The 21827-nt window shown below is 36.1% G+C and overlaps 1 protein-coding gene across 3 annotated transcripts in view; it reads left to right on the top strand.

The window, feature by feature from the left end:
- Positions 1-18238, top strand: part of LOC150076474 (uncharacterized) — a 187589-nt gene extending 169351 nt beyond the window's left edge. For 2 of the 3 annotated variants that reach the window (XM_090388101.1, XM_090388104.1), the window contains 2 exons: positions 12506-12604; positions 17699-18237. In XM_090388101.1, coding sequence (XP_090244227.1) covers positions 12506-12604; positions 17699-17991 — 392 coding nt within the window. In that variant the 3' untranslated portion in view covers positions 17992-18237. Of the gene's footprint in view, positions 1-12505; positions 12605-17698 lie in introns of all 3 variants that reach the window. The other variant, XM_090388102.1, reaches the window with a different exon arrangement.
- Positions 18239-21827: the final 3589 nt, after the last annotated feature.

Genomic DNA, 21827 nt, shown 5'->3' with positions numbered 1-21827 from the left:
TAAATTTATTTAACCTATCAACTTCCACAACGACACATGGAAGTTTGTTCCAGCAATTAACCACCCACTGGCTAAAGGCAAATTTCCGCACATCTATTCTACATCTGTCTTTTCTTAATTTGAATTTATGCCCCCTTAGGTTCGTAATCGGAACAAGTGGAAGGATCCCATCAGAATTCAGTGTGCTTAACCCATTCAAGGCTTTATATACCTCAATCAGATCACCACAGCGCCTCCGTAGCCAGGTGGCCAGGAGCAGCAGTGTGTAGCACACGCTTCTTGATTAGACCGGGGTTCGAGTCCATGACCACCAAATACAGACGATGCGGAAAGGTCAGGGAATGACCACCACATATCCCCGGAGCAATATGGCCTTAGTAGCTAATGCTCCTAAAAACCAAATAACAAACAAACAAACGGATCACCGCACAGGTGCCTAGTCTCCAGCCACTGCAGTTTGCAGAACTTAAGACTCTCTTGGTAAGAGGATCCCTTCATTCCCCTCACCAATCTTGTTGCCCTTCTCTGTACACACTCAAGCAAATCTACATTCTTCCTAAAATGAGGCCTTCAGACCTGTATGCAGTACTCAAGGCACAGCCTGACCATTGCCTTATACAGAGGGACAATCACCTCCTTCTCCCTGCTAGCAAAATTCCTATATATATCATTGACAAAACCCCATGACCTGCCCTGGCAGCCTGTCTGCATTCTGACTGAACAATTACTCCCAGGTATTTTTTATTTTCTACCACCTTAATTGTAGTACCACACAGTTGGTACGTTTTTCTGGGGTTACTTCTACCCATATGCAGTACTTTGCATTTGTCAAGGTTAAACTTCAGTTGTCACTTCTTAGCCCATCTACCCAAATTATCTAGATCCTGTTGCAGTAGCACACTGCCATTACTGTCATTAACAACCCTGCCAACCTTTGTGTGATCTGCAAACTTCGACACTAAGCCTGATATACCTTCATCAATATCATTGATAAATATACAAAACAACAGAGGATCCAACACCGAACCCTGTGGGACTCCACTAATAACATTAGTCCATGAAGAGCAGCACCCATTAATTACCACCCTCTGTCTTTTCCCACTCAACCATCCTTTTATCCATTGTAGCAACTTACCTTTAATACCATTCTGCTCCAATTTGTACAATAGTCTTCTGCGCAACAGTGTCAAAAGCTTTCCTGAAATCCAAATATATGATATCAAAATTATTTTTTGCATCCAGTTCCTTTGTAACCACATCATAATATCCTGTCAAATTTGTCAGACAAGACTTTCCCTTAACAAACCCATGCTGTGTCTGAATTATTGCTGCAGTCTTGTCTAGATAATCCTGCAATGCATCTTTAACCAGTGACTCCATTATTTTACCCGGAACAGAAGTTAAACTAACTGGTCTGTAATTACTTGTGTCACCCTTCGATCCCCCTTTGTGAATTGGGGATACATTTGCACATCTCCAGTCCATGGGGACCTCCCCTGAGTCCAAGGATGCTCTCATAATTATGGCTAAGGGTTTGCTTAGTTGCTTTGCCACCTCCTTTAATATAACTGGATAGATCCCATCCACCCCAGGTGCCTTTCTTATGTTTAACTTCAACAATTTCTTCTCCACTTTGCTCTGAGTTATTACAAAATCATTAAGCACCCTGCTACAATTTGATAACCTTCTGCCATTTTCAAACCTTAATAACTCCTCGTGTGTGAATGTAGGTGCAAAATACTCATTAAGTTTGTTTGCTATCTGAGCAGGATCATCAATAGCCAAACCATCAATATCAAGTAGACCAATCAGATTCATCCCCTTCCTTTTAGAGTTTATATAAGTAAAGAAATCCTTGCTGTTTTTCTTAGCATCCTTTGCCAAAGATTTCTCATAATCTGCCTTTGCCTGCCTAACCTCCTTTGTGACCTATTACAGACTAGCTTATATCTGCCATAGGCTTCTGAGTGGCTTGATAATTTATATGCATCCCATGCATTTTCTTCTCTGTCACGAGTCTCATTAGTTCATTTGATAACAATTTAGGCCTAAACCTTGAACAATATTTCTTAATAGGTATGAAACTTTTAGTAGCATCCACGATTAATTGTTGAATTCTTCCCACTTAGAATTTACTGTTGGTAACATTGTCAGTTGATCCCACTGTATTTTTATCCCTGATAAAAAAATTTCTTCCTCCTTTCCCACTGCTCCACAATACAATGTTTCTGTTGCATGACTGTCCTGAACGCATATACAAAGGGTACTAGGAAAGTTTTGCAATACAGCTTTGTTTATTTAATTTTTTCAAAGTAATTTCCTCTACATTCAATACACCTCTCCATCCTCCGAAACCAATCTTTAAACCAGTTCTGCCAAGTTTCACAGGGAGTAAAGCACACTCGTTGTCCCAAGCCCGTAGAAGGTCCTCATCGCTGGAAAACCGCCTCCCTTTTAGCTTCATTTTCACATTCGGGAACAGTGCAAAGTCACAGGGAGCAAGGTCTGGACTGTAGGGAGGGTGCTCGAGAAGTTTCAGTCCTGTCGTGGTCAAATATCCGGTGCAGGCTTTGGCGCGGTGAGCTGGAGCATTATCGTGATGGAGGTACCTGGTGTCCATTCTTGACTTTGGCCGCAGGTTCTTCATAGATCCAATGACTTTAGGCAGGCATTGTTCAGTATACCACTTAGCTGTGACTGTCTTCTGCGTGTCCAAAACGACACGTTCCACAATTCCACTCGATTTGAAAAATACAGCTATCATTTTCTTCTTTACAGATCGGGATTTTCTGACAATTACGGGTGTGTCGTCATCATCAAAGACACAAACTTTGTTTTGAGCCTTGGTCGGCAGATCGTAATAGTACAGCCAAGTCTCGTCACCTGTCACGATGTTGTTCACGTACCGAGATTGTCCCTTATCAAACTTTTTTAACATCTCCCGGCACCAAGTCACATGTCGTGTCATCTGCTCTTCAGTCAGTTGATGCGGCACCCAGAGAGAACAAAGTTTCTTCACGTGCAAATGATCTTGCAGAATCGAACGAATTATCCTCTATCTGTTGGTAGGTCACTCGCCTGTTTTTCGTCAAGCATTTTCCTCACAGCAGTAACGTTTTCCTCCGTAACTGACGTTCGTGGCCTTCCCGGCCTCTCAGAATCCTCCAGAGTGAAATTTCCCCTTTGGAATTCTCTATACCACCTGAATATCATTGTACGATGTGGACAATCATCATCTAGTGCAAGAGTCATTTCTTCTAAGCACTGGTCTATGGTTAAACCACGCACGAAATTATACCGCAAAACTGTCCTTATCTCATTTCGTGACCACGATGCCATCGCAAGCACTTTACACTCTCACTACTAATGAATAACTGAGCCCATCGACTTGGCGCGGCGGCTACTATGCACGTATGAACATGTCTCAACATGCAGCAACAAGCAGCTTCCTGTGATTCATTGTTGCGCCATATTGCAAAACTTTCCTAGTACCCTTTGTAAAATAAGTATTTTTTGAAACACCCCTGTCAACCAGTGAATTAAGCACCACATGCATTCCAAGCAAAGTCGTGGTACTTTATTATATTCAGAATCTTGGACATGCTTTTTGTGTTTCCTTCATTTCAAGCCAACATCAGGATCTAGGGGGAACTGAAAGAAATGGATTTCCATTGTGCAGCAAAACCATTTTTAAATTTAATTTTGAGGCTTCATTATATAGATGCCATTCATTAGCCCCTTCATGGATTATCCCGAGATATCTCGTTTTTAGTTTTAAAAGTTATTTGGAACTACACGAGATATCTCGGGATAAAAGCAAACAATAATACCTCCAAATTTAAGACTGAAATGTATTTTCTCAGGCATTTATCTGGATAATTTTGCATTATCCAGATAAATCCAGAGATTTCTCGAGATTTTCTTACGCCTGGCAGCAGACGACTGGCTTTCATTTTACTTATATTGTACAGCAATGTCAGAATGTAGTTAGTTCACGATTATTGCTTGTGGCAGGAGGTTACTACTTGTGTGTTCCACTTGATTTTTTCAATTTATTTATATAATGAGTAGTAAAGAAGAGATTAGTGATGATTCATATTGTGAATTGAAAACTTCTGGTGAATCCGATTCTGATGAATCTGTTTCAGGTTTTGATTTAGATGAAGAAAATGGTGATGTCAGTGTTTTAGATGCTAGACAGTGATTCAAAATTGACTGCACTAAAGACCTCTGCCTGCCACCTCCAAGGTTTCCATTTGCTGCACAGACAGGCTTGCACATTGAAAGCAATACAGATGAAATGACTCCCATAGATTTTTTTGCTGTATTTTTTGATAAAGAACTAATCAATCTAATGTGCTCTGAGACTAATAAATTTGCAGAACAAAGTGGTGCTCGTGATTCTAGTTGGACTCCAGTGATGCATGCTGAATTGAGGGTATTTTTTGCTCTGAAAATGCTGCAAGATATTGTGAAAAAACCTGAAGAACATATGCACTGGTCAAAAAAGCCATTACTTGAGACACCAGTGTTTGGAACTACGATGGCTTTTAGGCATTATAAAAAGATAAAACAATACATTCATTTCTCAGATAATGAGTAATTTCTCAGATAACAAGTGGTTTTGACTCTCATAAAGCCTCTGTTTGGAAAAGGATATTGCCTCACAGTTGACAATTATTATACCAGTCCCCAATTAGCTGATATTCTCATCACAAAGAAAACTGATGTTTATAGTACAGTGTGACTAAACAGAAGGAAAAGCTGAAAAGGCAGGAGGTTGCTACTTTTCAAAGAGGGAAAGTCATGGCCTTATGTTGGAAAGATAAAAAAGATGTAGTGTTGTTATCTACAGTCCATATGCGCCAATAAACACAAAATCAAAATCAAATCTACAGTCCATAATCCTTCTCAGGAAGAAATAGAAACTCGAACAGGAGTAGTGAAGAGACCCAAAGTAGTTTGTGACTAACTTTTCCATCGGAGGTGTAGATAAAGTTGACCAGCATTTGGCGAACTATCCCCTGCCCAGGAAAAGGATTAAAAAATACTCTAGGAAGGTTTTCTTTCACCTAATGGACCTAGCTGTGTGGAATTCATTTCTGCTGTATAAAGGCACGATTTCAGATGGCCAAAAAACTCTTTCACCTTTGAATTTCAGATTGGACCTGATTGATGAACTTATCAAGAAATATCACCCAGAATTTCCACAAGTTGAAAGGGAAGAACTTCCTCAACATCCCACCCAACTCTCTATTCACCAGGCCATTAACCCATTGATATTCCACCAACTGAGAAGAAGAACTTTCCAACTAGAACTTGTCGGGTATGCTCCAAAAAGTGGAACAGAGATGGCAAGAAAATTCGAAAGGAGACACGCTACATGTGTGAAACATGTGAAATTGGCTTTTGCATCACTCCTTGCTTCAAGACCTACCACACCGAGTAAAATTACTGTTTTTTTTTTTTTTTTATGGAATTCAATTTGTCTTTCAGGGAATAAAGTAAATTTGCATTTTTTTGTGTTTTTCCTTTCTTTTAGCTCAAGCACCAATTTATTTAAAAAATCTGTATAATTTGCACACTTTTTGGCATACACAAGATAACTCAGGATAGCCCAAGTGGGTTAATTACTCCCATGTATTTTCTACTAAAAAAAACACAAAAACTATACAATGAGTATTCGCATAATGCATACTTTTAATCTGTAAAATAAAAAATGTCGAACCGTTGTGGCACATTTTCAGGGTCACCAATCTTGCAACCGACGTACAAAGAATATGCATGTTTAGTACACTGTAGATTTTCTTTTGTCTGAGTTTTATTTGTAAACTGTCCACACACGTAGCAGAAATTGTCAGAATGAGTCAGTCAGACACTTCCTTTGCTTCTACTTAAACATTTTAACAATAGAATGCTAATCAAAACATAGAAGAAACAAACAAAATGCACTAGATACACAGATAAAAAAGAGAGGGATTGAACATATTAATCCTTCACAGCATTGCTGCCATCTATGCACACGTGTAAATATTATTTACAGATAATACAACAGATCAGTGTCATATCTACTGATAAAATGTAAGTTATATACTTGCCTAAATTATAGTAATATATGCATATTAAGAGTGAACACAAAATATGTAGAAATTGATGTGATATGAAATTTTAAGAATTACAGTGAGTTTTTACTTCACGCATGTTTAAATTATGCGAATTTAAAATAATGCACAACAACTATATTTATGGAAAGTGCCATGAGAGGGAGATTACGTACCCAAACAGATATTCAACTTCGGCGAAACGGGTTTATATTGGGGAAAAAATGTCCGATCGCACGTATTCCCATTGCTGAAAAAGACTGCGCCTGGCCTTAAGGCGGCGAAAGATCGGCTAACACTTCAGTTTGGTGTTAATATGGAGGGTCATAAACTGACACCTGTGTACATTTAGCACTATCAAAACCCTCGTGCTCTTCAAGGTTACGACAGGTCATACATGCTCGTGTACTGGCACTCAAACCCTAAAGAGTGGATGACTACTGTTATTTTCAGAAGTTATCTTGGATCTCAGTTACGACCAGAATTGGAACTGCAAAGCAGAAGGAATTTAGTTCAACATCTTGCTTATTCTTGATAATGTCACAAGCCATCCACCCAGTAATGTTGATGTCTGTTCCAATATCAAGATTTTTTTTTTTTTTTTTTCCCCCAGAAAATACAACCTCCATACTCCAGCATAAGACCAACAGGTGATTAAATTTTTTAAGGCTCAGTATTTAAAGCATATTAGGCTGATCTAACTGACAAGACAAACCACAAACAGATGAGTGTGCAGCAATATTGGCAAGCCTTCAATATAAAGATGCTTTCAAATTCATTGATGCTGCATGGCGTGAAGTTCCACATAACTATTCAAAGATTATGGCATAAGTTATGTCTAGATCTTCACAAATCCTTCAAAGGCTCTGATACTGGAAGATTATGGACAAATGTGTGAAACTTGCTAAAAAGATAGTTGACTGAAAAGGAGGCAATTAATGTTAATGATTTAATTGATTCGCATCACCAGGAATTGTCAAATGAAGATCTGTTTGCGCTGGAGCAACATCGCAATTCAAGAGGCAGTGGCAGCAGCAAGCAAATGCCCGGAGGTTGCTACTATGAGTTGTTGCATGAGAAGAGGCAACATGCTAAGCAACTAACTCTAGATTCCTTTTTCAAGTGCTCAAGGGAGCAGTCAAGTGAGCCCTCCAACTCCCGGGTTATCTTAACACCCCCACCTATCTGGTCTGAATCCAAGGGAACCCTCTCATCTATCTGCCTAAGGCCACCCTCCACCCCAATCTCTCACAATTATTTGTGTTGTTTTGTATATGTTGGTTATAGTGAACATACTTTTTCTAACTGTACAGGAATCCCTCGATTAGTGCGAGACTCGAATTAACACGGTTTATATTTAGCTACCAATTTTCGATTAGTGCAGTATTTTGGCTTGGCCTGAAGGAACTGAAGCTGGTGATGCTACGAAAGTCAGTACTAAGCTACAAATGTAAATTCACTGCTAAAGTATGCATAACATTAGAGAACATTATAGAAGCACATCGCTTGTTTTCTAAGTGAGCACGCGGCTCTGTTCACAAAAGGGAGTTACTGTTTATTTCGCATCGCGTCATACCTTTTCCATTGAGAAATGAACAAAAACGAACGCAAGATACAGTGTGAGAAGTAGTTTGTTTTTCTACCATAAGAAAATAAAAAGAAACATTATTTCAAACTTGTATTATTACAACAATTGAAATATTTTCTAACATTATGCACTCTGACGGACAACACCGGCCACACTGCATTTATTACGTACATGCAGATCAGTTGCTTTCAGTTGTTCTTGCGTTGCGTGTTAACATGCATCTCCCACCATTAATTACTGTGCATACTAATTAATTACATTAATTTTTTATATATTACATAATTATTAACTATGGATAAAAGGAAAAGTATCTGATAGTGCCTCTGGTAAAAAGAAAAGTGATAACGCTAGATGAAAAAATTGAAGTCATAAAAAGATTTGAAGATGGTGTAGCAAAACACAAATTTATCGACATCTTGGAATGCCCGAATCAACGGTTCAGACGATTTTAAGTAAAGCCAGTGCATATAAGGAAAAAGGAAAGCTTGCTTCATCGTCACCATGCACACAAACCACAAGAAATAGAAGTGTTACGATGATTGAGATGGAACGTCTTTTGGCCATTTGGATAGAAGACTGCAATCAAAAAATAATTCCAATCTGCACAATGACCATAAAAACAAAAGCCTGAGTATTTTTGCAATGTTAAAGGAAAAGTCAACAATAGAAAACTTGGGTAGAGCGGTAACTGAAGAAAATGTTCAAGCAAGTTCTTCAAAAGAAAAAGTGATTGAAGGGGAAGTGGAAGAAAATTTCACTGCCAGTAAAGGCTGGTTTGAATGTTTTAAGAAAAGAACAGGATTGCATAACATTGCATTGACTGGAGAAGTGGCAAGTGCAGATAAAGATGCAGCCACGAAATATCCCCAGATTTTAAAGAAAATTGTTGATGATCAACAACGCAGATCAACAAATATTTAATGTTGATGAAACAGGCCTTTTTTGGAAACAAATGTCAAAAAAAACTTTCTAGCAAAAAAAGAAAAGGCTCGACCAGGCTATAAAGTTTCCAAAGATAGAATAACACTTTTATTGGGAGGCATTGCAGAAGGCGATTTGAAATTAAAACCCATGGTTATCTATAGAAATGAAACCCCCAGATCTTTCGGTAAAGGTTTTAATAAAGCAAGCATGCCTGTTGTTTGACTCTCTAATAGAAAAGCTTGTCACTAAAGCTTTATTTGAAGAGTGGTTTGCTAACTATTTTTGTAAGAAAGTTAAGGCCTACTGTAAAGAAAATCTTGCATTCAAAATTTTATTACTTTTAGACAATGCCCCGGGCCACCCACCAACACTTTCTGATTTGTGTGAAAACGTGAAAGTTATTTTTTTACCTCCAAATACGACAAGTCTTTTGCAGCCTATGGATCAAGGCATAATCGCTGCTTTTAAGGCCTATTATATATGCAAAACATTTGCGCACGCAATTGAAGCAACAATTGAAAATGGTGCAGTTTCTTTAGTTGAATTTTGGAGATATTACAACATCAGGAAAGCAATAGACAATATTCATGAGTCATGGTCCGAAGTAACATCCAGCAATATGAGAGCAGTTTGGAAGCAAATTTTGCCACATTACGCAAATGATTTCTATAGTTTCACTCGTGTCAACACTGTTATTGATGAAATAGCAAATATTGGAAGAGATCTAGGCTTTGATGAAATCGACAACAGTGATGTTTGCAAATTGCTGGAATCACATTCAGAACAATTAAGTAATTCTGACCTCCTTAATATTGATGAACAACAAGCATATGACGAGGTGGAAATTTGCAAGGAAGAGAATGTTCAAGAAAAGAAGTTGACATTAAAAGAACACGAAGGAATATTTTGTGCAGCTGAAAATTTGAAACAACTAATCATGCATGCAGACTCAGATATCGTGTGTGTGTGTGTGTGTGCGTAAATTCGCAGGAACATTGAAAAAGATGTGTATTACAAGCAAATTTATGATGAAAGGAAGAAAGGACTGCGCAAACCTGCCTTTTGAAATATTTTACAAAGAAATAAAGTGAGTTATATATTGTAATTTTTTAATTTCAATAAACTTTTGATTACTGTACTGCAAATATTTATAATTATCCTTTGCTTTTATACTGCTGTATATTAAATTGCCTTAAAAAAAACGTATTTTTAAAAATATTGATTGGTATATTGTAGGTCTTGGAATGAATTAAGGTATTTTGTATTGATTATTAACTTCGATTAGTGCGATTTCGCATAGTGTGCCATTTTCACAGAACCAATTAATCACACTAATCGAGGGATTCCTGTACAATAAAAAAAAAATAAATCAATAAAGATGAATGAATCTCTTTGGTTGTTCATCATTTTCTTTAGGGTGCCCAGTCTTCCAACCAAAGAAAATGAATGGTATGTTCCAGTAGAGGTAACTTAGCTAGATACGAGATTTACTTTCATAGGCCTATTGCATTTTTTGATGATTATTTAAATTGCGCAAGATGCTCTGGAACGTAATCCTCATGTGAATTAAGAAGGTACGGTATTTTTGAAATATATGCATAAAAATTGACTGAAAACAGTTAATATATTGGAGGTCAAACATTGGTATTTATACTGTAAGCCAGTGGTTTTCAACCTTTTTTTAATAATAGCACCCCTAAGTAATTTATTTTATTTTGCGGCACCCCTACTCAATTTTCTGTCTGTTAGATCCGATTCTGTGTGTGTGTGTGTGTGTGTGTGTGTGTGTGTGTGTGTGTGTGTGTGTGTGTGTGTGTGTGTGTGTGTGTGTAAAATATTAAAAAATATATATGTTATGTTATATGATAGTTATTACAATAATATAGTTATAAAAATTACATTTCATAATACAAATTATATATATACAGTACATAATAATTTTATTCTTTATATAGAGGTACTAAGTAAACATATAAATTAAAAAAAAAAAGTTTAAGTAACTTAAACCCAAATTACGTGGCACCCCTGGAATGTTGTCGCGGCACCCCGGTTGAAAACCACTGCTGTTTAAACTGTAAGCAGATTAAAAAATAATAATAGATAGATATATGTTTTCCAGAAATAAAAAAAGATCATGTTGGGTACCTTTCAGGTGTAGGGTACAACCACCACTGGGTTAAGGAACTGAAACATTCTGCATGTGTTTGCTGGAAGTTACATTGATATGTAAATATAGATTTCATATACCTGTTGCGTATAATTTTTTTTTTAACAGGTGCAAACCACAGATTGCTGTGATAAAAGAAATAGAGAGGGTACAAAACAATGAAAATGACTGGATATTTTATTACCCAGTTATGACAAATTGGTTAACACATCATTATTTCTAACAAAATTAAATTAACACATCCTGTTATAGCTGATGCTGTTAGTGAATCAAACATGTTATACAACATGAAAAGGCTTAGATTTAGATATAAGAACTCACTGTTAAAAGGGATAGAAGGCTATGGCTGTAGATATCACTATCTAACAAAGAAAGTATAATGGCTCAAATTTAGTGACAAAGGAAAAGTACACAGCTTGGATATACATTGTCCTACCATTAATATCCAGACACCCCTCTATAGATGGGGAAACAGGTCCTATGCATGCAACACATCACAGAACCTGCATATAAATATGCACACTGGACTTCAAACAGACAATTTCAAAAGTGGGCATGCAAGTTGACATGTTCCGTTCAACAGAATTAACAGGCTTCCAATGCAGAATGATAGTAGGATGCCACATAAGCAAGTGTTCTGTATGAAACATCGCAGTCACTCTGGGGATCCCTGGGTCAACGGTTAGTAACGTTATATGCAAATGGAAGAGGAATGGGACTGAATCTGCCAAAAAACAGCTTGGTAAACCCCGAAAACTAACAGAACGGGACAAGAGAATTCTGCAGAGACCTGTGCATGCAAATCGTAATTTGCCATTGTCTCAAGTCAAATCCTCTGTGAGACTAGTACACTAGTACAATATGAAGGACACTCCATGATATGAGTTTTAATGGTCATGCAGCTGTTCACAAACCATTGATCACCTCAACAAATGCTAGACACCGATTAACATGATGTAAGAACGAATCCTGAACTGTAGACAGTGGAAAACAGTCCTATGGACAGATGAGTAGAAGTTCACATTCTACCAGTCTGATGGCCGTTCCTGGGTGTGGCAAATGCCAGAGGAACAGTTCCTTTCTGATTGTATCCTCCTAACTATGAAGTTTGTTGGAGGCAGTGTCATGGTATGGGGCTCCTTTCATGGTTTGGCTTGAGCCCATTAGTTGTTATCGACAAAACCATGAATGCTGTGCAATACAAGGACAACCTGGACAATTATGCACTTCCAACATTATGGTAATACTTCGGGGAAGGCCCACACCTGTATCAGCAAGACGTGCCATGCCATACTGCTCGGGTCGTAACAGAGTGGTTTGAGGGCGTGAGTGTAGAAAAACTAGATTGGCCAGCCCAGAATGCTGATCTGAACCTATCGAGCATCTTTAGGATGTATTGGATCGTTGGATATGTGCACGTCGAGATCGCCCAAAGAACAAGACTGAACTGGTGGCTGTGTTAAAGGTCGAGCGGAGGAGCATATCATCTGACATTTATAAAAAGCTGGTTGAGGGTATGCCACGAAGATTGAAGGCCATCATAAAAGCAAAAGGTTTCAGCACAAAATATTAAATCACACAATAAAAGCTCTTTTTTTGTCTAAAGGCAGATGTCCAGATATTAATGGTAGGCCAGTCTCTAGTTGAAACTACTTATATCACTTTCAGAATTTTTTTAAAAACATTAATTTACAGAAGTTATATTTGGATTCCCTTTAATTATAGGGTCTGGTGCTACTAAGCAAGCTGTTGTCAAAGCTAGAGACAAGGTTCAGCAATATAAACACCACAGCTACCATCTAGTACCCTCCAGTCCTATTATAGGTATGTAATTTTTCTTTTGCATATAGCATTCATAGTGCTTCCTGTTTTATTGACAAAAGCATTAGTTACACAAAATGATAACTTGTTGCTTCACACAACTTTCCACTAAATATACATGGGAATCCCAAAGCATTTTTCAGGTTTATATTGAGGCTTACAAGCAAAGCAAGGAATGGAAAGCATTCCTTGTCCTACATGATCATCCTTCATGGTAGGAGACAAAAATTACTTGAAAGTAAGTCAGGAAAGTATAGTGCATTATATAACAGTTTGTTAGTCACAAGTGATGAAACCTGGGCCCACCATTATGACCCTGAAATGAAGAAACAGTCGATGGAGTAGCATCATCAAAATTCATCCCGCAAGAAAAAATTCTGTGAGTAAAGTCGTGGTGACAGTGTTTTGGGACAAAGATGGAGACTTGGACTGTGGCACCGCAATCAACTCAGATCGATATGTGGAAACGGTGAAAAAGTTGACGGCCCACATCCGTAGAGTTCGACTGGACAAAACCTTAAAGAAGTTCTTCTCCGTGACAATGCACAACTGCACACCAGTCTGCACACAATGGAGGCCATTGCAAAACTGGGGTGCATTGTTCTTCCTCATCCCTCTCATACCCCAGATCTTGCACTTTCCCACTATCACCTCTTCGGTCCACTGAAGGATGCACTCCATAGAACCCATTTTGCCAACGACAATGACCAGCTCAAGCTGTGCTTGTGAAGCCTAAGAAAAAAGAGTAAGGACTTTTACAGGATTGGAATATAGAGTCTGGCTCAGAGATGGTGGAAGTGCATAGAATATAATGGTGACTTTGTGGAAAAATAAGTCTGTTTATTAATGATTGAGGATTAATTGATGTACAAGGCATAGTTGTGGGAATTAAATGTTCTGAGGAAAAAATAGGAGGCATTAATTTCATACCGCTCCTAGTAGTTGCTGCATCTGAGATTAGTAGAGGCATATGATACAAGAAAGCAAGCTTATACAGTATCAGCCAAAAAAAAAAACCCTTCCCATTTCACTCATCCATTCGTTCCAAATGTTTGCCTAGTACTGCCTTGAATTTATTTAAGCTATCAACTTCCATAACGACAGATGAAAGTTTGTTCCAGAAATCAACTACCTGCTGGCTACAGGCAAATTTCCACTCATCTATTCGGCAACAGTCTTTCCTCAATTTAAGTTTTTGCCCCCTCAGTTTTATCATCTGAAAAAGAGGATAAATCCCATCAGCATTGAGCCTGCTCAATCCATTCAAGGCCTTCTAAACCTCAGTCAGATCACCTCGCAGGTGCCTAGTCTCCAGACACTGCAATTTGCAGAACTTTAAGCCTTTCTTCGTAAGAGCACCCATTTGTTCCCCTCGCTAGTCTTGTTGTCGTTTTCTGTACTCCTAGCCACTCTACATCCTTCTTAAATTTTGGCTTCCAGACCTGTATGCAGTACTCAAGGATTGGCCTGACCATTGCCTTATACAAGGGGATAATCACCTCCTTATCCCTGCTCGCAAAATTTCTGTATATCATTGACAAGACCCCATGACCCACTCTGGCTGCCTCTCTCCACTGTCAAAAAACTTCATATCTGACTGCACAATTACCCCAAGGTCTCTTTCATTCTCCACTGACCTGAGTTTATGTACATTTCTCTGGGGTTACTACTACCCATATGCAGTACTTTGCATTTCAATATTAAACTTCAGTTTCCACTTCTCAGGCCATCTGCCAAACTTTTCCAAATCCTGTTGCAGCAGCATACTGTCATTACTGTTATTAACAACCCTACCAACCTTTGTATCATCTGCAAACTTTGATATTAAGCTTAATATACCTTCCTCAATATATCATTGATAAATATACAAAACAAAAATGGGCTCAACACCGAACCCTGAGGGACACCACTAATAAAATTAGTCCACGAAGAGCAGTGCCCATTGATTTCCATTCTCTGTCTTCTCCCACTCAACCATCCTTTTATCCATTGTAGCAACTTGCCCTTAATGCACTTATCCAATGTGTCTTCCATGTGCAACAGTATCAAAAGCTTTCCTGAAATCCAAGTATATGATATCAAAATTACTTTTTGCAACCAGTTCCTTTGTGACAACATCATAGCATCGAATCAAATTGATCAGACAATACTTCCCCTTAAACCCATGCTGTGTCTGAATTATTATTGCAGTCTTGTCTAGATGATTCTGCAATGTTTCTTTAACCAGTGACTCCATTATTTTCCCTGGAACAGAAATAAAACTTACAGGTCTGTAATTACTTGTCACCCTTTGATCCCCCTTTGTGAATTGGAGATACATTTGCACATCTCCAGTCCATTGGGTCTTTCCCTGAGTCTAAGGATGCTCTCATAATTATGGCTAAGGGATTGCTTAGTTCCTTTGCCATGTACTTTAATATATCTGGATAGATCCCAACCACCCCGGCTGCCTTTCTTATGTTTAACTTCAACAATTTCTCCTCCGATTTGCTCTCAGTTATAACAAAATCATTTAACTCTCTGTTAGAGTTTGATAAACATCTTGATTACCTCCTCCTGTGTGAATGTAGATATGAAATACTCATTTAGTATGGCAGCTATCTGAGAATGATCATATACAGTCAAACCATTGTTATCAAGTGGACCAATCTGATTCATCCCCTTCCTTTTAGAGTTTATATAAGTAAAGAAGTCTTCGCTGTTTTTCTTTGCATCCTTTGCCAAAGATTTCTCATAATCTGCCTTCGCTTGCTTAATCTCCTTAGTGACGTTTACTTTCATACCGCTCCTCATAGTTGCTTAATCTGAGATTAGTAGAGGCATATGATGTTGTATCTACCTTAGGCTTCTGTGTCGCCTCATAATTTATATGCATCCCATGCATTTTTCTTCTCTGCCACATGTCTCATTAGTTCGTCTGACATCCATTTGTACCTAAACCTAGAACAGTATTCCTTAGTTGGAACAAAAAGTCTAGTAGCTTCCAAGATTACTTCCTTGAATGCTTCCCATTTAGAATTTGCTGTTGGTAACATCGTCAGTTGGTCTCACTAATCACCTTTACAAAAGCAAAAACCCTTCCCTTTTTCCCTGATGGTAGTTACATCTTTAAATAAATCTCACATAAGTACACTGTGATCACTACCACCTAGTGGTTCCTTTATCTGTAAATTCTTAATGCATGAATAATCACTACTGATAATCAGATCAAGAGTGCTACTCTGTCTGGTTGCCATTATAACATGCTGCTGTAGAAAACAGTCGTCCAATAAATCCACAAAAGCCTTTCTAGTGTGTGAGTGACCAATCCACAAGTTCCAGTCAATATCTGGGAAGTTAAAATCCCCAATTATAAGATACTCTGATACTGGCCCACTCTGTTTCTCTGTATAATTGTTCATGGTACTCATCAGAGTCATTAGGCCTATAACAAACTCCTACCCTCATTTTTGCTTTCCCAGTGCTTATGTCACACCAAACTGACTCAACATTGCACTGTGTGTCCTTTCTGTACACATTGTGCTCCCCAAATTCCAATTCTGCATCTGTTATATCTGAATGGCACCAAGTCTCTGATCTCCCAACAATATCTGCCTTGGATGTCTTAACCAGCACTTCAAATTCATCAAATTTGTTTACTATACTTCTACTATACATGCACATGTTCTTAATCTCAGTTACTCTAACACAGCCCATGTATTTACTTGTTTCATGACTGCCAGCAGTTCTTGAAATCCCCAGCAACTTGCTTTCTGGGCTGCTGCTCATTCCAATAGAAGTTACTTCAACAATAGTTCAGCAGGTTACTTAATGTACGTAGCATGTTATATTTTAGGTGCATTTGATTTTTTTTTTTCTTAAATTAAATTTGAGAATTATTTTTATTTTTTGTGATTAATAAAAGTGAAAAGTAAGTATAGTTAGTCCTTATCGATTACTAAGATTATAACTTTAAAAAAAATACTTAATGAAACTAGTTTTACATTCTTAAACTTAGCTATTTGGTTTGATTTCAACTGTATAATGTTTATTGCTCTTCTCTATGCTTTCTCCCCTCTCTATATGTATATCAGTACAGTGACATCACGATATGCATGAAACTTGTACTGACTGCTGTCTAAAGTTATCAATACTACATTAAAACTACGTTTAATCTACGAATTTTTTTCCATACAAATTGTATGGAAAAAAGAAATAACTGCCAAATTCTGTATGTCTGATTTTAATGAAATATGGAATGGCTTGACAAATATTTTTAAAGGGTCCAAATAAATTTCATGAAAATCTGTTCACTGAGAAGTCCCTCTGTTACTTGCGGACAGATGGATGGACATGGTGCATTTTCATGCGTGCGTGACTGAATACCCCTAATAAGAGCATATGAAAAGTATGATATGCCATTTTAGCAGAAGATAACAATTATATGTTTTGCAACTGTTTTCTCCCCTACTTCTTCAGCGGAGCAATATGGCCTTAGTTGCTAATGCTCCTAAAAAGCAAATAACAACAACAACCTACTTCTTCAGTGATTGTGACCTTGCTGTTATACTACAAAAAACACCAATCTGACAACCTAAACAATCAACATTTCGTGGATATTTTCTCCACTGTTGTTAGCTTAGTCTCTGGTGTTTTGTATGAATAACAGCAAGGTCCAGTCACTTAAAAAACATCCATAAAATTACTGTTAGATCCTACTAGTAACAAATAGATTTTCTAAACTTGACACAGGTGAAGTGATTTTATTTCAAGTATTTTGATGTATAAATTTTTTTTTTTTTTTTCTGAAAAAAAAGGCACCAAAGTCATTTGCAATTTATGGTTTTTTTTTTTTTTTTTTTCCAAATATCAGAACACTGAATGTATTTGCAATTAGCCCATTCAGTATAAACATAACTTTAAACCATAATCTTGCATTTGTTTTAAGATAAACTTCCAGGCTTAACTTTTTATTTTTACATCATGAATAGAATACTTACCAATATCCTTTGCAGGTATCTTATTTTTATTTCATTTGTTTTAGCATAGTTTAATTTGCTAGCATTCTACTATTATCAGAATTTTTGTATTTTGTAAAATGCATTTTCTTACTTGCAGAAGATCCACCCCCACCGTACACACCTGGATTTTACAATCCTGCAACAGGAAGACCATATGAGGATGATGAAATTGATAATCACCTAGGCAGTCAAGTTACTGTGATTCAAAGGCAGAGAGCAGTTGCATCTACACCTGTACCCCCTTCTTGTCCTCCCTACCCTTCTCCAGCACCTTCAGGAAGAGACTTAAGTACCTCCCCTTCATATACTTGGAGTCCAGATGTCAGATGGGAAAACAGTAGTAACTATGAAGATGATCTTTCAGGCGCAATGGGAGCAGCCAAAATTTGACTGCTTTCTGTTAACTAGTAATGGATAACCAAAGTCATCTGTGATGCTTCCTTTTAAAAATACTATCATAAATTATATGATGATTGACAATATGCACATATATACATTGACTTAAAAGTTGCATTTGAGCTTGTAAAAACAACTGAACCTGCTGGTGAGGGAAAAATATGTGCAAATATTCTTCTTTGACATTTTATCTTCAGTTATAATCTCAAGATTGCTAATTGGGACAGTTTGGAATATTAATAGAAGTTCATTTGAAGTTTAGATTTCTTTAATTGTAAAAGATCATATATATATATATATATATATATATATATATATATATATATTTTTTTTTTTTTTTTTTTCAGTTATAAAATAGTAGAATTCTTTTAAGTATTTTTCTCAAACCATGCAGTGGTGTGTTGCTATGTGCCTACAGTAAGATCACTGTTACTTCTTGTGTATACAAATGTAATTATATATACTGTATATTGAAAGCTCTTCCATGGGAAAAATCATGACCTATTCAAAATTTTGTCTTCCAGTGCTTATACCTATCTGGTATGGACACTGTATTCAAGATTGGAATGTTCTGATTTGCTGTTCTTTATTGTTCTTTGTTTGGCTTTCTTCTAATATAATTCATGCACTGCCTTGTTTCACATCTTCTTAATGTTAAGTATTGTGCGGTCTGGTCTGTTTTTAGTGGTTTTGATTGAATGAGAATGTCAGAAAATAGTGCCAGAAAAAAATAATTATTATTAAAAGTTAATTTTTTAAAACAGTTTTAATAGCATGTAGCACTTTGACAATTATACAAATTATGTAAAAGTTATAAAATAATGAGCTTGAGAAAAATAAATTATGAAAAACTTAATTTATATAGAATTTGTTGTGGCTTCACTTTTTAGAAAGACTCTTGTTGTCTGTTTTGTATTAGATAATGTGCAGTTAATTCCAGTAGGATATTCAGAAACAATAGGACAAATTAACCAGATTATCCAAAAGGAAATCAAATTAGTTTACTAATTTAATTTGCTATTTCCAAATGAAACAATTAATATATAACACATTGCTGCATTATTTGATGTTGGTATACTTTAATAAAATTATAATATTCACATTTTCTCTTATTAACAGGCCTTTATTATTGTTTTCATTTTGAAAATTAATGAACACCTGCAAAATTTAGTATTTTCTGTTATAATTCAGAAGCCAAAAATTTGTGATTTGCTATATTGAGTTTTATTCCCTCTAGAACAATCATATTGCAAATATTTTTTTTATTTATAGTAGTTTTTAAGATTAATGGCTCATCCAAAAACAAGTTAGTTACGGGAAAGAAAAAAAAAAAAAAAAAAACCTGAACTGTATTAAATTAAAAATTTAATTTGGTGTCAAACTGTTTTTGAATTCACACTAATAAATCATGCTATATTTAAGATTAAATATACTTTGTACCTTGGGGTTTATTAAAGGGGAAATGTTTTGCCCCTACTCCCCCATCCATGTGCCACAGTTAGAAAACAAAAACCATGTTGGCATTTTTTCTAGTGTATGAATAAGATCCATAAGGCTTTATAAAGCCAGTGAGCGTGTAGTGTATTCTTAAATTGATTTTATGTCAAGCATCCATTTCATACAATGCCACTACTATTTTTGAACTGAATATAATCTTGACAATCAATATGCAGATTACAAATAACAGTTTCATGTAATTGTGACTTGTTCTTTATTGATGTGAACCATTGAATGATATATATATATATATATATACTGTTCTTTTCTGTAGTTTGTAAAGAAGGGGGGAGGGAAAGGTCATTGTGCAAGAACTCTAAGCATTATTTATTAAAAATAAAATGCTGTTTAATCACCAATATGAGTTAATTGTATGGGATGCACTCAAAATACACACACTTGCAACGTTTGAAGAGTACTAGAAAAGGATATGTGAAAAGTTTAGTCAAAGAAATGGATAAGGTGTTTTTTATTTATTTATATATATATATATATATATATTTATATATATATATATATATATATATATATATATAGTTAAAAGCTGCTTGTAACCTGTTGTATTATGGTAACACATTATGGAGCAGTACTAGAAACAATGTATCATAACCCAAATTCAGCATAATGAGACTGGTGTTCTGAAAGTAGCAGGTGGAAATTTGGCAAAATATTGAGAATTGTAATGGAATTATATTTATTCTAACAAAATTCATTTAATTCTTTAGAAAAGGGCACTTGCACCTGTAACAAAGAAATATGATTCAAGTGTAAATGTGATTTTTTTTTTTTTTTTTTTTCTAAAAATTATTCATCTTTAGTGATTGACCTTAAAAATATAGATCAACCATTAAAGCATAGCAGCCCAGATTTACAATGGAATTTTTTTTTTGTAATAAATCCTCACTCTTCTAAACAGTTTTTCTGTCATTTTTCAGGGAAAAATTTGTACTTTGCAATTATATTTAAAATTTTTAAAACAATTCTGCAAATTTATTCGGAGTGTGCAAAATGATGATACATATCAGAGAATATGTTATTCTGTGTGTTATACACCTTTTTTTTTTATGTATGAGTGGTGTGAAGCTAAATTCGATTTAACAATGTCCAATAAAATACCAAAGAAATGGTGTGTATAAGAAAACATATTTGCGATTTTTCCATGCATTGTAGAATGTGGAAGAACTGAAAACATCTCATATTATGCCATCATACACCAACCGCAAGGTACTATTTACAATAAAGCGAAGAATTTAAAATACTAGATGATAAAAGCGCTAAAAATACACCGTAGCTTTCAAAGGCATCCGCCTCCTTTTTCAACAGTGTTGAAAAAGGTATATTTTTATATACTAACGGTATATATACTAAAGGTATATTAACGGTATATTTTTAGCGCTTTTATCATCTAGTATTTTAAATTCATTGTTTTATTGTAAATAGTACCTTGCAGTTTAATATTATATTTTATATTATACATAGTAATCGTTTATTTATTTGATTAAACTTTATTTGCTCTATCTAGTCATTTCAATATTTTAAACAGTACAAAACTATAATTTTAATACGGTTGGTGTACGACGGCATAATATGAGTATGAATATTTCCAACCCCAGAGGCCTATTGGAAGATTCAGAAAACATCTGTTTTAGGTACTGTATGTAGATATGATTTTTCAGTTTTAAGTAGTGAGAAACACTGTAATCATGCATTGGAAAAAACAAATAAGCATAAGAACAATGTATAGCATATGGAAAGAAATGAATAACTGGATGTAACTTTGCAAAGTGAAGATAACAGGGTCCAGTGTAGTTTCATAAAAAAAAATAGGCTTATCTATTATACTTCCAGTGTGAATGTTGAGTCCTTATCGCCCATTTACTTGAGAATGGTGATTCCAACACCCCAACACTAGTCTCCCCATAGCTTTACTGAAAATTGTTATTTCGGTGGCATAGGTGCTTCTGGGTGAACAAAAACAGTAGACATTGTGAGATTGGTATAATCACTTATAAAAAGTTTTCCAACTTTGATTGCTACAGAAGGCAATAATAAAAGGGATTTTGAGCTTTAATTTTGAAAGAAGACTCTACAGGGTATAATGTTGGTCACCTTAACACGTTCCCTGGCTCAATGCATATATGCAGAAAATGGTATGAGAAGTGTTACCCCACAAATGCATTCAAAATATGTCCAAGAGGTGTGTCGTAACACATACAAGCAGTTATTCTTAAGCAGTCTAACAAGTGCCATAAACAAAGGCATATGAAATTAAAAACTACTCCATATTTGCCACACTGACTGAATGCTTTGCAGTAATACTTGGTGTTTGTTTG

The sequence above is a fragment of the Mastigoproctus giganteus genome, chromosome 13, assembly GCF_048544385.1.
Source record: "Mastigoproctus giganteus isolate SK-2022 chromosome 13, ASM4854438v1, whole genome shotgun sequence".
In the NCBI taxonomy this organism is placed as follows: Eukaryota; Metazoa; Arthropoda; class Arachnida; order Uropygi; family Thelyphonidae; genus Mastigoproctus; species Mastigoproctus giganteus.
This window is presented reverse-complemented; position numbering and strand designations above follow the sequence as displayed.